We start from the raw sequence: 16696 nt of genomic DNA, 5'->3' as shown, positions 1-16696 counted from the left end.
CAGCAGGATGCTGAACAGCTTTTCCCCACAGGCAGTTAGGATTATAAATAGACTTAATTTTCACATATAAATAGTGAATCTGAATCTGATGTACCTGAGTACATTATGTGGTGACTCTTTTTTCTTTTAATCATCTAATCATACCTACCAAGTAAGTAGAGTGCTTGGTAATTGTTTTCTTTGGTGTAGATGTGCTTGAGCAGACAATCAGGGCAGGTTTGCAGGAACCTGAAGCTGAGTGAGGCAGCTTTGACTGGACAACACAACACAAAGATTCACAATGAGGACAACATTCTTGACACACTGAGTATGTGTAAATCTAAAATGTGTGTCAGTAAGTAAAAGTAATACTTTGTTCATCAAAATTAGACCCCATGTGAAGAACGACTCACTATTCATCACCCTTAGTTTTTACATGTACAGTAATAGGTGTGATTGCATGTCTTAAACAGTGTGCCCTCAATGAGACAACTTATGGCCAACCTCTAAGTCTTCGTTATCGATTAGGGTCACATTGCTAGTAGTTCTGAGGCATCGACCGCTCCTAAAATTAAATTATAAAACAAATAAACTTCAGTGAACTTAGTGGGAAAAACTGTGTTGTTCAGCACTGAAAGAACAAACAAAACTATGATTTGACAATCGTGCAAACAACTCTGTGAGGAGGTACTTAATGTTTGCTTGTTGGATGGTCGAGTAGCTGAAGAAACCCCCATTCTGACATAGAGAACCGTATGTGAATAACTCAAGCAATATTATGAATGTCCTCTATCAGACAATCTCTGACAAAGTGCACTGTTATCAGAGTATTTGTTTAAAGTTACAGTTGCACGTTTTAGTAGGACTTGATTCATGAGAAGTATGTTTGTTTGTCTTTTTTACAACAATAGCAGAGCACTGTGCACTCTTAATTATCTGATATATTCCAGTTTGACTTTGTCACAGTACATCTCCATTCTCACTTTTATTAAGGGTATATTTAAATGTGGTTTTCAAAATAAACAACCAATAATTAAAGCTGCTGAAAGCATTGTCACTTACTAACTTACCGTCCACTTTGCAGTTAGCAATTCCCTCCCTCCTCTCTACGTCACCACATAAATGTGCAGCAGTAATCACCAGACAACAGCAAACATGACAATCCGCTCTCTGTGCATTCACATGCCGACAGCACCGCCTCTTTGTGGAGTTCCCTGTCTTGATTGGATAAAGCGGGCAGATACCAGAACATTTCTTTTCCCTTTTACTGCATGACATACTTATAATGAAAAATATATCACTTACAGCAGTTTTAAGTTATGTTTTCATGAATATTCATCATGGATATAAATATAATGTCATACTTTGTCAGGTGGTTGGTATGCTACAAGATGTGTTATTTTAGAATCATCTTTTATTAATTTTAATAAGTTTGCTGTATTCAAATCACAGTTAATGAAAACTAAACAGAAGTGAGAACTTTAACCAAACCTTCAGGGAGAGCGCCAGGCTTTGAAGCCACCTTTCATAGTGGCCAAACTGTGTAATTACAAAGTCACATGAGGCACGGGGACCCAAAAAGACTTTTTCTCATAATCTTACATTGTTACAGTGGCTGTAAAACAGTGGACACATTTTTTTGGTATCACAACCCCACAACATGGCTTGTTTAACTATCATAATTTGAGCCATTCGTTTCAAATTAAATTGGAAAAGTCTTGAAGAGCCATAGGGTTATATCATTTAATCTCTACTCAAGTTAGCTTGGTGCTACATCAGAAGTTAGATAAAGCTTTGGGTATTTTTACCTGGGAAGTCAAGCTTTTTGGGCTTCATGCTCCACTCCATACAAGATGACTAGATTAACTGTGAGGCAGAAGAAAATAACAGATAATACAAAGTAAAAAGACTACTTACACTAATGGTATATGTGGCAGGGATTTGACCAGATGCTGGGATTGGATCTGATCCTATTGGGATTGGATCTGATCCTGTTGGGATTGGATCTGATCCTGTTGGGATTGGATCTGATCCTGTTGGGATTGGATCTGATCCTGCTGGGATTGGTTCAAATGAGTTGTATTTTGGGATTTGTGTGTAGGCAGTGGGTTAGCCATCTCTAACAGCAGGGTGTGGTTGTCTGCTGTTGTGCTCAGCATCATCCACAGACTCAAAAGTGCCATTATTGGAAAATCCCTCAATAAGAATCCATCTGCCCAAGATCTGTTCAGAGGAAAAAACTAGGGTTGAGCTTAAACTGGGTTTCTTACCAATGTTATTAATATTAATACAGAAGTATGTCTATGTTAATTTTACATCATGGTGAATTTACTTTAACAGCGCCTCTTTTTCTGTGAAATAGTGGCATTTCACTACTATTGCCCGCGGTGGAAGGTTGTCTTGCAATGGTTTGCTGTGGAGAGTGCGCTGCACCTGGTCTATGGTCGGGAGCTTCTCGAGACAAGGAGCCTCTTTTAGCAAATTAGCCACAAACTGAGAGGGAAGTTTCCCATGCTCGCGTCCCACCTTCACCCCCATGATGCGGATATTGCTGGGCCATGATCTTGCCTCTACATCTTCACATCGGTCTCTCAGCTTGGCCAGTTCTTTTTCCATGCTGCTGACATTAGACTCCAGGCAGGTGATTGAATCAGAGTGGCCACCAACTGCCGTCTCCAGCTCGGACACTCATCCCATGGTTGCCTCCGTTCTTTTATTAAATTGTTCCACTGCACTACGAAATTCCGTCCGAATCTGGGTAGTCTGGCTGCGAAGTTCTGCTGACAGTGCTGTCGCCTTTTCTTCCATTTTTGCCATCAGGGAGTCTGTGTCTAAAGGGGAAAGTACGGCTGGCAATCCGCTCACAACCGCAAACACGCACATGTATAAATGTTCATTACAGCGTAGGCCACTTCAGTAGGTTACAACGTCTGCTCTGCGTAGAGTATTCTACTGTAGTCTATTCCATTTTAGTGACAGCTTAAATTATTTTTGTTTAAGCACAAAAATAAGTTATTGGTCAAAAATTATAAAACATTGTCAGGAAAGATCATAAAAATACCAAACCACACTGGAGTGGGGCTTCAGAAAACCAGATCCAGCTGGAACTGTTTACACTGTTTTACTTCATTTCCTGAATAAACTAATGTTACCACCAGTAATTCCCAGCTAATTTTCCCACTTTTTCCTCTAGAATCCACTTTGTTTGAAGCATCAGACAACATCCAATCAAATTTAAGAACAAACTATGAAGAAGTGGGTTACGTTACTGAACACCAGAGCTGTTGAATAGGCAACTCGCTGGACAGACATGCAACGGAAGATTATTGCGTTAGGGTATGTGGCATCATACCCCACTGCGCACAAATGACGGACTGTTGGCCAATTTGATCTTACAGAAAAAGATAACAGAAAAAGCACAACCCTATGGGTGAATGAAACTGTTTATGCATTTATGTTTATGCAACTGTTGTGTTCCTGCCTCTCTCTCCAAGATGGCAACAGGAGTCAAAGTAACTTTTGAATGATGTCTTAATGTTATTTCTAAGAAGTTAATACACATTTTAAAAACCAAACATGACTTTTTGTAAATTTTATAAATTAGTGCTAATGGCATGTTTAGGACTCATAATTCAAAGTTTAGGACTTAGGACTTGACTCGGGACTTGAGAGCAAAGATTAGAGACTTACTTGTGACTTGAAAAACAATGACTTTGTCCTCCCTCTGGAGTGAACAGTTTAAGTCGAGCATAGAGATCGAAACCAATGAAGCCAACCAATCAGAGGTGGAGTAGGACGGGTGTAACGAGAATGAGTCTGTCTTCTTGAGCAGTATGATTGCACCCTCTGCTGTTCAAACAGAACAATACAATGACAAGGAGTGATACAATGCATTTATTCTGATTTCCCTTGTTATATCCATGAACTTTACGAGAAAAATAACCATGTGTTATGTTGGTAGCTATTGTCACAGTCCAACAACGGTGTAGCAGCATTTTTTTATTGCATATTGCGAAATTTGTCGTTACATCCTTAGCAGTCATTGTTGAAAATGTGGACACAGTTCATTCACTTGTGTTTAGGCATAGTTTTACAGTATGTGGTAAATGTGGAGATGAGATGTGTAGCAACAGAAACTGTTATAAATAAGCTATGTGTAATCAGTGTGGGGAGAGTAATAAAGCATGGTGAACAGACTGTCCAAAAAGAAATATACTGAATTAATGAGAATCAGAGCCAAGAAAAGGTCTTTCCAGGAAGCATAACCACAACATAAGTAAAGAAAGGTAGGAACAGTTAGGAAGCATGGTGAGTATTGTTTTTGCAAGGACCAGATTAAGTTCCTAGCTTTTCTGGCCATGGTGATTAACCGTGCTGCCGAGGCAGGAATACAATCAGAAAGAACAGAAATAGTAGTTGTTCTTGGGTATAACAAGGTTTTCAGGCCCTCTCAGAGCCTAGATTGAGAAGACAAGGTTTACTATATCAAAGAATGAGATGAGAGATGGGGGGAAAATATACTCTTTCCTTTGCTTTTCTTTTCTTTTTTTCTTGTAATCAAGAGTTGATAAGATCATGTTTATTTTCAATCTCAAGGAAGACGCTAATGCAACATCTTTTATGCAAACCACCTCTTAAAACCACCGAAGAAGAAGAAGCCTAATCCAGACCAAATGTGCACAATAAATTATGTCCTCTAACAGACTTTTTCCAGCAGGGGATAAATGCACTGTCAGTACTTTTCCGCATGAGCAGTATGTGTTTGTATTTTTTTTAATCTCTTATTATGACGTTAACATGATGTAATCTATTTAGTGTGCACACCATGTCATGTATCATGTTTGCCTTTTTGCAGACAAGGTCCAAGAAAAGACACTTTACAATATATTCTCATTGCAAGCAAGCAGTTTTTTTATTCTAATGAGTGCAGCATTTTTTAGTCACTCTTGAAATGTAAGTTACTGAGGACAGTACAATTGAAGAGTGACCTCATAAACTTCAAGCCAAACCACTGCAGTGAGCGAAAACATGAATAATGAGCAAGAATATAATGAGAAAATGAAAGCAAAGCAGAGTTAACGGTTCAACAAAACATTATTAATTCTACAACAAATTATCTATGAATGTGTTGAATAAATTAGATAGCTCTGAATCAATTTACAGCCCTGCATACATAGGCAGTTCTTATAATATTAAAAAATCCTGAAAAAATACATGTAATTCCTCATTGCCAAAGAGGTGCACTTGTGCACTTGGAATCAAATGAATCCCTCCAATGAACTTTTAGGATTTTAACTGGATACAGACAATAACTTCGGTCTAATTTTGCAATACAGATATGGAGGTTGAGAAGCTTTAAGTTACAAGGTGCCATGCTCAGGGCTTTGCTGTGGTTGCAAGTGTTATACACTAACTTCAATAACATCCACTGCTGCCATCTAGTTGACAACATCAAACTCACATTATTGGTTCAGAATCTTTAGTAATTAACTGTGTGTGATTGCAAAATATTGGTTCCAGCTTTTCAGTTGCAATGATTAGCTGTTTTCCTTTGTGTGATCTGAGTTAATTAAATTCTTTGGGCATTGTTGGTCAGATAATACAAGACTTCACCTTGGTTTCCAAGAAACTGTGGGTACTTTATTGTTCTTGTTCTCATCCTTATTTTGTAATATTTTATGGACAAATTGATTCTTAAGAAATAACTGCTACAGATAAAGAACATATTTGTTACATTCCTAGATTTAGAAATGACCTCCTCATCAGCAGAAGATACCTTAGACTTTGTAAAAAAAACCACCAACATTTGTTCTTTCGTTCTAGTCACCTGTTTGATATTTGACGGATTCATTTGCAAAACCAGATACCTCCATTTTGATTTATTTTTTTAACCCTGATTTTGTTGTTGTTTTTGTGCACTCTTGGGAATATTAATCTAACTGGTATTAGGTTTTTTCAATAAAATATGTAACATTTTTTACATTTTCCTAATTCAATTTTTTTTTAACTGCACACAAAGGCATATCAATCAAACTGTTGTTGTTTTTAAATTAAGAATGGCTTTTATCTGTTTTTGCAAATGAACTCTTCATTTCCTCCTTTGAATTATTTTATTTTTCCACACAATGTGCGAGTTGGCAATCTCCTAATTTGTCCAGTAGGACCTATCACCTCGTTGTAGGTCATTGTTTTAAACCGGAATTCCAATGAGAATAATAGAAAGAACTGCTCCAAGTTTGACTTAAGGTTGCTCCTTACTCTGTTTAGATATATATTCATCAGAAATGTATGGATATTGATTATCATAGCGCATATGCACATACAATCGTCTGCAAAAAAAAAGGAATTGTATTTCATGATACAGCATATAAATTCATTCAGCATCCCTGACGTAACAGACGTGAAACCTCCTTGTACCCCCGTTACATCATGACCTTCACATGCCCACTACGTGTATCTGTCCTATTCTGTTCATGATCACAAAAAAGCAAAAAGAAACATAAATGTGTTCAGTTCCGATATCGATAACGTTTAATATCGTATATGTATCATATTACCCATAAAATACTATATCAATTTCAGAAACAATTCAATAATAGTTTTTTAACTGATCAAAAAACACGCAGGCAGCAAATGTGTCACCCGATTAGAGGTCCTTCAGCGGTGCATGGTGCAACATGTGTTGGATAATTCCAGAAGACGCGTCGCAGTTCCTTTGCTGTTGCGGTCCAAAGACGAGAGGCTTTGCTGAACCAGAGCACTAGCTATACCTAGGGCACACCGTCTGCGTGTCTACCCGGAGACTTTACAACTTTAATCTCTTCATAGCTGTTCAGCAGTTCGGGGAGTTTGTTTCGGCATTAAACGCCGCCGCCGTCGATTTATTTAATTTAGTTAGCCTGGTAGCTCAGTTGTCAAAATGTTGAGTGTCGCCAGAAGCGTTTCAAGGACTCTCCCGACAAGAAGCTGTACGAAAAATGTGTCCTCTTTAATCAAGAAGGTGAGTACAAAAACGTACGCACGTAAGTAATCACTCTTACGCTAAAATAGATCTAGTTGTGAGATTTGACAAGAAGCCGACTAGCTTAGCATGCTAATAGTGTTAGCTTGAGGCCAGCTGAAATAATGTTGACTACCAAGATGTTCTTTTTAGACAGCTATGAAGAAGCGGCCTGCGTTGTTAACCTGGAATTGTTAACACGAATATTAAGTTGTGTTACGCTAAAAATTATGAACTACTATGTATTCATTGATGCATTTGCATTTACACTGCTGGAGAGATACTAGGTTCTTGGGGCTAAGCTAACAGCCAACATTTTACAGTACGTCTCCATTCTCACGCAGTTGGTTAAACTGCTTAGCACCGCATTGTGTTTAAATTATGTCTTCAATGGTATCTTAATCGCTCGATTGGAGTGATAGACCCTCACTGGTTACAATACTGCAGCGGATGATCGAATCGGTGACCTTCAGTGAAGTGTCCCCTTTCCCAACATGCTGCAGCATTTCTCACATGTTGTTCTAGAGTTAGATAAATACATTCATTTTGACGTAAAACAGAAAAGAAGCTGACATGTATTATTGTTATTTATGTTTAAGGTTCTTGCTCAAATCCAACATTTGATAACAAGAGTGTAACTATTGGGTGATGTATTCACAGGCATGCTGGAGTGGCGATGCTCTCAGGGCTCTGTCAAGGAGGGACTATGTGTGAGTATCAACACAAAAGCTTTGATGACATAATGTGTCCTGTAAAAATCCAGTTGAAAAATGATGACTCGCAGCAAAGTCATGAAGTAGTAGATTTAAACCAGCAAATATACTGGGATAAATCTGAGTTCCTATCCCAATTGGGACTTTTGATTGGAGTTACTCACATAGGTACTCAGTTATTAGGAGGGCTGTTCCAAATGTCATTTTGTGACATCAGAAACTCCTCCTAGGGTTTTTAAATTAAGCTTTGTATGTTGTCATATTTTATGATGTCTTCAACCTAAAAAAAAAAAATCGTCGAACAAAATCCCAACTTTGAATAGATTGTTGCTAGACCGCCCCGGTAATACAGGTATTTGCCCCCCTTTGTGTGTGGCAAGAGGGAAAGCAAACATTTCTTTGACAGAATATATCCTTTGATAACAGCATGTTGTGGATTTTGGAAATAATTACATCTGTTTTTTCAGTTAGTGTTGACTTTAGGACTTAATGCTCTGGAGTTATTGGAAATGTTTGGATCACATGATTTGGAAACAATCCTGTGCAGCCACCATTGGAATATAATTCACATAGGTAAAGTAGAGTGCATACCTCCATCAAGGATGTGAACTGAGTACGTCTAGTCTACTACTATACCACTTGCCTAGCCAAGTGCACAGCTGATGCAGAGAGCCCTCCTCCCCCTCACCAATGGCAGACTATGCTGTATAGTTAGTGATGGGGACGCCTGGATAACTCTACATGAGACAAACTTTAAATAGCGATTAGAGATAGACCGATATAGTTTTTTCAGGGCTGATACCGATTATTAGTAGTCAAGGAGGCCGATAACCGATATTTGGAGCCGATATTCATTTGCAGTAAAAGGGAAAATATTGGCGTCAAAATTTTGAATAATACAAACTCCAACACTTAACTTTGTTTAAATGCCTTTAAGCATATGTTTATTAAACAGCTTATCAGATTTGCAACATGTTAAAGGTTTTTTTTTATCTTAGACAATAGACATCTTTGTTTTAAAATTCTAACAAAAAGTGCAGGGAGCTCCCAGGCTCAGCAGCATGTCTTATAAAGTTAAATGAAAACTTAAACAAATAAATAGCTCCCTAAAGTTTTCTACAGTAAATAAAGTTTTCCAAAATTTCAATATAACTGAAATGTTAATCTTTCACTTATCTTTGTTTTAAGTTCAAACAAAAACAAAAAGTGCAGGGTGTTCCCAGGGTCAGCAGCATCTCTTATAAAGTTAACTGAAAAATTAAATAAATAAATAAATAAATAGTTCCCTGAAGTTTTATAAAGTAAATAAAACGGAGTTAAATAAAATTTGCACAGAAATGTGAGTCTAAAATCAATCAGTGTTTATCATAGGAACAGACAGCTGCCGCTAACCTATTGGGCCTCACAGTAACGTTACTAGTCGTGAGTTGTAGAGTTTCGCTACAGTCTGCTGAGCGTCTAGAGCCAGAGAAGGAGAAAGCGGACCGGTGGGCTAACGTTGCGCTAAAAGCTAATCAGCCTTCACCTCAACGTGCTTCCCTGCAATAAAACTGGACTGAATTGAGTTCATTAGGTTTTTACTCTCTCACTCACACACACACAGACTTCTACTATCATGGACTATTTCCATATCGATATTATCAGCAACCTTGTTTCGAGTGATTAACAAGCACGTCTGGAGGGACTGCGAGCGAGCAGAGCTGCCGCTTATGTTTATATAACGTTAATGGGCTCACAGTAATGTTACTAGTAGTTGTTGAGTATAGAGGACTGTGAGGTTTATTACAATTTCGGGAGAGTCTGCTGCCTTAACTTACCTTCGAAACCAAGCCCCCAGGAACAGCGCCGGGCTTTGAATCCAGTTTTACGTGGTGGCCAAACAGTGGGATTACAACTTCTGGGTCCGTCACGTGATGCACACTGGCCCAAAAAGACTTTTTCCCATAGACTTACATTGTGAAAAAGACGTCTGTAAATCAGCGGATAATTTTTTTTGAGTGTCACAACCCCCGTGAAATGACTAGTTTTACTAGCAGAATTTGATCCATTCGGTCCGATAACATTTCTAAAGTCTAGAAGAGCCGCACAATTGAATTGTTTGATCCCCATTCAAGTTAGCCTGAAGTGCTAACTCCCGCCAGCCGGCAGAAGTCTCTGGTACGCACGCTCCAGGAGGCGGGGTTAAAGGAAATGTTAGTGCGCCTGCTCTATGGGCCAGACAATGCGGAACTGATGCGGAAGGTCCGGGTATTTTTATGCCCGCCATGACACCCGGAAAACAAACTTTTTTGGCATCATGCGCCACTGAGCAACGTCTGTAGGAATGAACGGGGCCCCGCCTACAACACTTTATCCAGTTCTCTTTATACATCCATGTTCGAAACATATATCTGCTCTCCGGACCTTCTCCATTCGGCAAAACGTTTTCTCCTCTCCGCCGTGTGTGTGAGCACTATGCATGCACAGCTTTCACTGCTGATTGGCTGTTACCCGTGCCGTGGCTCTGCGTGTAACCAATCAGATGGTGCTGTGGGTGGGACAATGCTGGAGACAGAGTAGTGACAGCAGACAGAGAGGCGCGGCTACATCAGAGCCAAAATAACCCAGTTTTAAGTTGATCTCTTATCGGCCGTCGGATTAAAAAAAAAAGGCTGATGCCGATATGTGTCAAAATGCCGAATATCGGCGCCTATAATCGGTCTATCCCTAATAGCGATAGCTAAATGGGTGGCTACTGCTTGCAGGCTAGTTAACATTGTATAGTTAACCTTTACAAGTGTAAAGTTGGACATTATATTGTGTTGGTATTATTAAAGAATGTTACATTCAGGTCAGTATGCCCATCTGTTGTTGCTTGTTGGGCTTGAGTTTGCCATGTTATGGTTTGAGCATATTTTTTGAGCATGCAGTACCTTTGAGGTTATTCTGGAGAATATTCTATTCTATTCTATTCTATTCTTTTTGATTGTTGCAATAATAATTTGATAGCCGGTCTGGCTTCGTGTGCATATTAGTGCATGTGAGCCTCCTCCCTTTGGAACCATTTGACCGCCACATTCATAAATACTGACTTGTGCCACTTTTGGTGACAAAAGACGGGATTTGCATGAAAATGCGGTTAACCTAACCTTAAATACTTCAAAAGTACCCTAAGGACTTCCAGTTTGGTGAGCGATGGAGTAGGCAGCAAGTCGGGAGGGCTCTGTCACCATTCGACATCAACTTGATATTTGCACTATTATTTACTCATTTGGAGCGTGGTGAACCCACTTCGAAAGGCTTTCTCCGCAGTTGTTACCTTTAACACTCAATTCATCATGGGTAAAAAAGGTAAAAAAGCTGAAAACGAGAGCGGACAAGATGGTGGTTTAGCCTCCGAGCAGCTAGCTAGCAAAGAGCCCACAGAGGACGAAAATGAAGACAACCCACCGGCAGCGTCCCTGGGGGACATGCAGAAACTGCTTGCGGGCATGGAGGAGCGGATTATTACAAGCCTGACGGCACAAATTTCAGCCAACCACACCGCCATCACCAGACATGACCAGACATGACCAGACATGACCAGACATGACCAGACATGACCAGACATGACCAGACAATCCAAGCTATTGAAACCTCAATGAATGACTTCCAGGGGAGACTAACCACGATGGAGTCCACAGTTGGCAAACTTGTTAAAGTGAACGAACAACTGCAATCAAAGGTGGATGACCTCGAAAACAGGTCGAGGAGGCGCAACATTCGTAAAACAGGCATACCAGAGGGGACCAAAGGCAACAAACCAACCTCCTTCATTAAATCCCTCCTGGGAGAAGTCCTTGGCCCCGACGCTTTCCCTCGTCCTCCAACTGTGGCTAGAGCACCAGCCTGGCCATCCTAAGGAGACAAGACGGCTCACCCCGACCCTTCATAGCCTGTATCCACCACTTTCAAGTGAAGCAACGAATTATGCAGCTTGCCCGAGAGAAAGGCTCTCTGACCTACAGAGCCACGGAGATTCACATTTATGCAGATTACAGCGCTGAGGTGTCCAGGAAGAGAGCCGCCTTCACCCCAATCAAGGCTGAGCTGAGGAGAGCGGGATACCAGTTCAGCCTACGCTTCCCCGCAAAGCTCTGCGTAATCGCCGAAGGGTCCCGGTATGAGTTCAACACCCCGGCTGAAGCCGCCGTGTTTCTGGAGGAGTGACAACCAGCTGGGTGAGTCCCCTCCACAACCACAATGATGAAGGAAAATACGGGGGGCGTTATTCTCTTCTACCCCGATCTTGTTGGGTTGTTTGTATCTGGCTAATACAGACTTATGCCATGCGCTTTGGACACTATACATACGGCGGGGTGTGAAATATTTAATTTATCCATTACTATTGCTGTTCTCTGTGTTGAATTTGGTCAGGGGACTGTTTATGCCTACTGCAGACATGCCTTGGTCACTCCGTTAATGACCCGGCCGCTTCTCCTTTCTCCTTTTTTAATAAATAATGCCGGCTGGCCTATCCGCTAAGACTGTATAACCCAGGATACCAGTGTCATTTTATTACATTTAACATCCGAAATCTTCATCTACATCATCACTACATCATTATTAGTATTTTTTTTTTTTTTTTTTCGGGTTGTATCTTTTTTTCTTTTTTTTTTCCTCTCTTTTACATGGACACATTACAAATGTAAACTTTCACCAGAGGAATGAAGGGAAACGGACTTTTATGACAACTGCAGAACTCTATTTTTTTTCTTTCTTTGTGGTGGAACTAATATATGTTCAAAGCCCCTGCCTCCCTGTGATTTTCAACTACAGTAAAGGTTTTAAGGGACAGACTCCCTAATTTACTGAGAACCAGTTACCTTAGTTCACAGCTTTAAAGGTTAATATCCCTTGTTGTTTGTTTACTGGGATTAATGTAGAAAAATCAGCTATTTTGCCTACTACCCAAGGATTTAAACATAATCTATAGAATTATTTCGAACATACCTTTATGCCTTGATGATATCTGATGACATACTCGTCGGTTATTTATAATTTTTCTTTCCAGGCCAACAATACTGCTTTTCATAGTACTGCCACCTAATTATTTGGGCGCTGACTAAGAAACAGTCTTCTTGTATGGTTTTGCTTGGATACTTGTAAAATAGTGGTCCACCAGACTCAAACCTACTTTTTTATGTATTCTATGGAAATGTTTTTCACAAAGACAGAGCTTGAAGTGCAGAGTTAAACAAAGCACAAATGAATAAAGGCACTAGCCGAGAGATAGGGACTATAGGTTTACACACACGTGATTGGAATATTGTTTCTTCTTCTCTTTTTTTTTTCTTTTTCCTCTTTCTCCTTCCCCCCTTCCACCAATGTTTCCTGCTGCGACGTATCCCTCAGACAATACATCACCTTGTTGTCACTAATCCATTTTGCGTCTCCATCTACTCTTCTCCTAAACAAATATGAATAACAATCTCAATAAGGGGATAGACAACGCCACTAAGTTCATGTCCTGGAATGTAAAAGGAGTCAACAACCCGGTTAAAAGACAAAAAATTATATCCCACCTGCAGCAGTTGAAGGTAGATGTTGCATTTTTACAAGAAACACACCTCTGCAATGCTAATGCTTCCAGCCTTAAGCGAAGCTGGGTTGGTCAAGTGTTTCATTCCAAATTTAATGGGAAAGCGAGGGGCCATATTACTTAACAAAAACATCTCTTTTCACTCCCAAGAGGTAATTAGTGACCCCAACGGGCGGTACATTATTGTTGTTGGACAGCTCTTTACCAACCCGGTAATTCTAGTGAACTTGTATGCACTAAACTGCGACGACAGTAATTTTTTCGAAAAACTACTCCTGACAATTCCAAAGATTGATAATGGATACCTCATAATAGGAGGAGACTTTAACCTTGTACTGGACGTCACCCTTGACAGGTCATCAACCAACCCCCAGAATCTTACTAGGTCAGCAGGAGTTGTGAGAGACTTTATGGGTCGGTGCATAGATTATTTTTTACTTGACAACAGGCTGTTACCCAAGGTTAGAATGTGTTCATATACCAGTATTGTGATATCAGATCATGGCGCCATCCTTTTTGACCTGGACCTCCCAAACCGCCCTCCCTCAAATAGGATTTGGAGGCTCAACCCCCTTCTACTATCGGACGAGAAATTTGTAGAATTCATTTCATCCCAAATTGACTTTTTTCTGGAGACAAATACTTCCCCAGAGATTTCACATGCCACATTATGGGAGACTCTTAAAGTATACATTCGAGGACAAATCATAGCCTACACTTCCACATTTATAAAAGAAAAAAAAATCAAGATTACAAGATATCTCTCAACAAATATCAGATATTGACTCAAAATATGCTCAAAGCCCCACCCCAGATCTGTATAAAGACCGCTAAAGACTACAAACTGAATTTGACCTGTTAACCTGTTAATTCCGCAATATTCCGCATTAAAAAATAGATTCCATTTTAATCGGCCAATTCCGCGATTCCGTCCGAGATTCCGTGAACGCGGAAATCATAGGGCCCTATAAACCCAGTTGGATCAGCAAGATCCACCTCCAAAGACCAAAACACTCAGGAGGGCTGGCCCTGCCAAATTTCCTTTTTTATTATTGGGCATACAACTTTGAAAAATTAATCCACTGGCTTGAAGATAAACCAATCACAGGAAGGGCAGACTGGGTGCAATTAGAACTCTCATCATGCCGATATCACTTAGGCTCAGTGATTTGCGCAGCCTTGCCCCTTGTTTGTAATAATTTGACTTCAAATACAATAGTTAACCATTTTGGAATACAAGGTCCTTCTGTCCTCTCCCCTATTAAGTTAAATCACATGTTTACTCCCTCCTGTACAGACCCTACATTTACCCAATGGTTTGATAAAGGGATCAAATCAATTTGTAACTTGTACATAGAAGACACATTTGCGTCTTTCTCACAACTATCCCAAGCCTACAATCTATCTAAAAACCATTTCTTCTGTTACTTACAGGTTAGAAGCTTTGTACAAAAGACGTTCCACTCATTTCCAGATAAGCCCACAAAATCACATATAGACTGTATTCTAGAATTGAAATCAGACAGTAGAGGACTGATTGCCCAGATCTATGACCTCATTCAGAAAATTGACCCACACTCCACTGAAAACTTAAGGAAGGCCTGGGATTCTGACCTTGGAGCAGTTTTCAGAGATGATCAGTGGAACTCCGTCTTAGATCTGATAGATACATCATCTACGTCTGCTAAACACGGCCTAATCCAACTGAAAGTCGTACACAGAGTTCACTTTACTAAGGCTAGGTTGGCAAAGATTTATCCGAACCATGACCCACTATACCCCCGATGTAGAGGCCAACCTGCAGACTTAATGCACATGTTCTGGCTATGTCCGAGCCTTTCTGCCTTTTGGATAAGTATTTTTAAAGCTTTCAGTGAGATGTTTGGAACCCGATTAGATCCCGACCCGATCTGTGCCCTCTTTGGTGTAACATTTGAGGAATCTCGAGCTGCCCTACCGACTAAAGCTTATGTTGTCATAGCTTTCACTACACTCCTTGCGAGACGCTTGATCCTTTTCAGATGGAAGCAACACACACCTCCATCCTTTTCTCACTGGGTCAAAGATGTCATGTATTTCTTAAAGTTAGAAAAAATCAAGTACACACTTAAAGGGTCTTCCCAATCATTTCTCAAGGTATGGAGGCCCTTTCTTGATTATTATGACTCCTTACAAGAACCCCTTGATAATGAGTAGGCTCGAACACATACATGACCTTTTGCATTGGTGGAATTTTCCCTCCCATTATTTCATGTTTGTATGTATTTATTTACTTTATCCTTTTTTTTTTTCTTCTTTTTCTTCTTTTCTTAGTTTTCATTTGGTTGCTTATCCAAGGTCCAATTCCTTAAGTGTGTTCTGTAACCTGTAACCCTATGGGTGAGTGAATGGGTGGGGGGTGGGGGACCAGTGGGACGTTGGGTGTGTGGGTGGAAGGGGTGGGATAAGAAGGAAAGGGTGAACTCAATGGGCCAATGTAACTGAAGAACAACGCACCCTGTGTTTTGGAGATGACTGTGTAAATTGAAATAACATGTACATGTGCTGTATTCTTGTGGCGTAAAAAATTCCAGAAAATCAATAAAACATATTTACAAAAAAAAAAAAGTAGCCTAAGTCTGCAGACTTCCACGAGAAAATTGCATACTTGGGCTACAAAGTACAGGTGCATCTCAAAAAATTAGAACATCATGGAAAAGTTCATTTTTTCTGTGATTTAATTCAAAAAGTGAAACTTTCATGTTTTCTAGACTTATTACACATAAAAAAAAAATTCCAGTATCTCAAAATATTAGAATATTACATAAGACCATTCAAGACAAGGATTTATAATACAGAAATGTCGACCTTCTGAAAAGTATGTTTATTTATGCACCCAATACTCCTTTTGCACGAATTACCGCATCAATGCGGCGTGGCATGGAGACGATCAGCCTGTGGCACTGCTGAGGTGTTATGGAAGCCCAGGTCGCTTTGATAGTGGCCTTCAGCTCGTTTTTAATGTTGGGTCTGGTGTCGCTCATCTTCCTCTTGATAATACCCATAGATTCTCTATGGGCTTCAGGTGAGGGGAGTAGGGATGGGTACCGAAACCCAGTATTAAACGGGACCCAGGGCTAAATTTAGAAAGCCCGCAGTATCAATAAGTGCCGACGTAATCTGCTAATAGTAATGGAAAAATTAAAAAAATTAAATTCATCTATGATGGATTTTCACTATTCCCAATCCTGAACAGAGATCTTTGTCACAGCCTGTCCTGTGCAGGGGGTGGTGTGGGCTCTCAATGTCTGTCCGTCACCTCACACACACCAGAGACACAGACACCCTTCTTTGAGTGGCAATGACGGCGAGAACCAAACATTCAAAAGTGTGGTTCTACTTCATGAGAATCGTTGCAGACAATACTCATTGCCACAAGTGCAACAAGTCTTTTTCTTATGTAAG

At 40.0% G+C, this 16696-nt stretch overlaps 1 protein-coding gene across 1 annotated transcript in view; it reads left to right on the top strand.

Moving 5' to 3' along the window:
• The first annotated feature begins 6680 nt into the window (after nucleotides 1-6680).
• Nucleotides 6681-16696, top strand: part of hspa9 (heat shock protein 9) — a 31774-nt gene continuing 21758 nt past the window's right edge. The window contains exons 1-2 of the mRNA XM_073486270.1: nucleotides 6681-6979; nucleotides 7640-7689. Coding sequence (XP_073342371.1) covers nucleotides 6899-6979; nucleotides 7640-7689 — 131 coding nt within the window. The 5' untranslated portion in view covers nucleotides 6681-6898. The remainder of the gene's footprint in view (nucleotides 6980-7639; nucleotides 7690-16696) is intronic.

Source organism: Pagrus major, chromosome 18, assembly GCF_040436345.1.
Source record: "Pagrus major chromosome 18, Pma_NU_1.0".
Lineage (NCBI taxonomy): Eukaryota > Metazoa > Chordata > Actinopteri > Spariformes > Sparidae > Pagrus > Pagrus major.
This window is presented reverse-complemented; position numbering and strand designations above follow the sequence as displayed.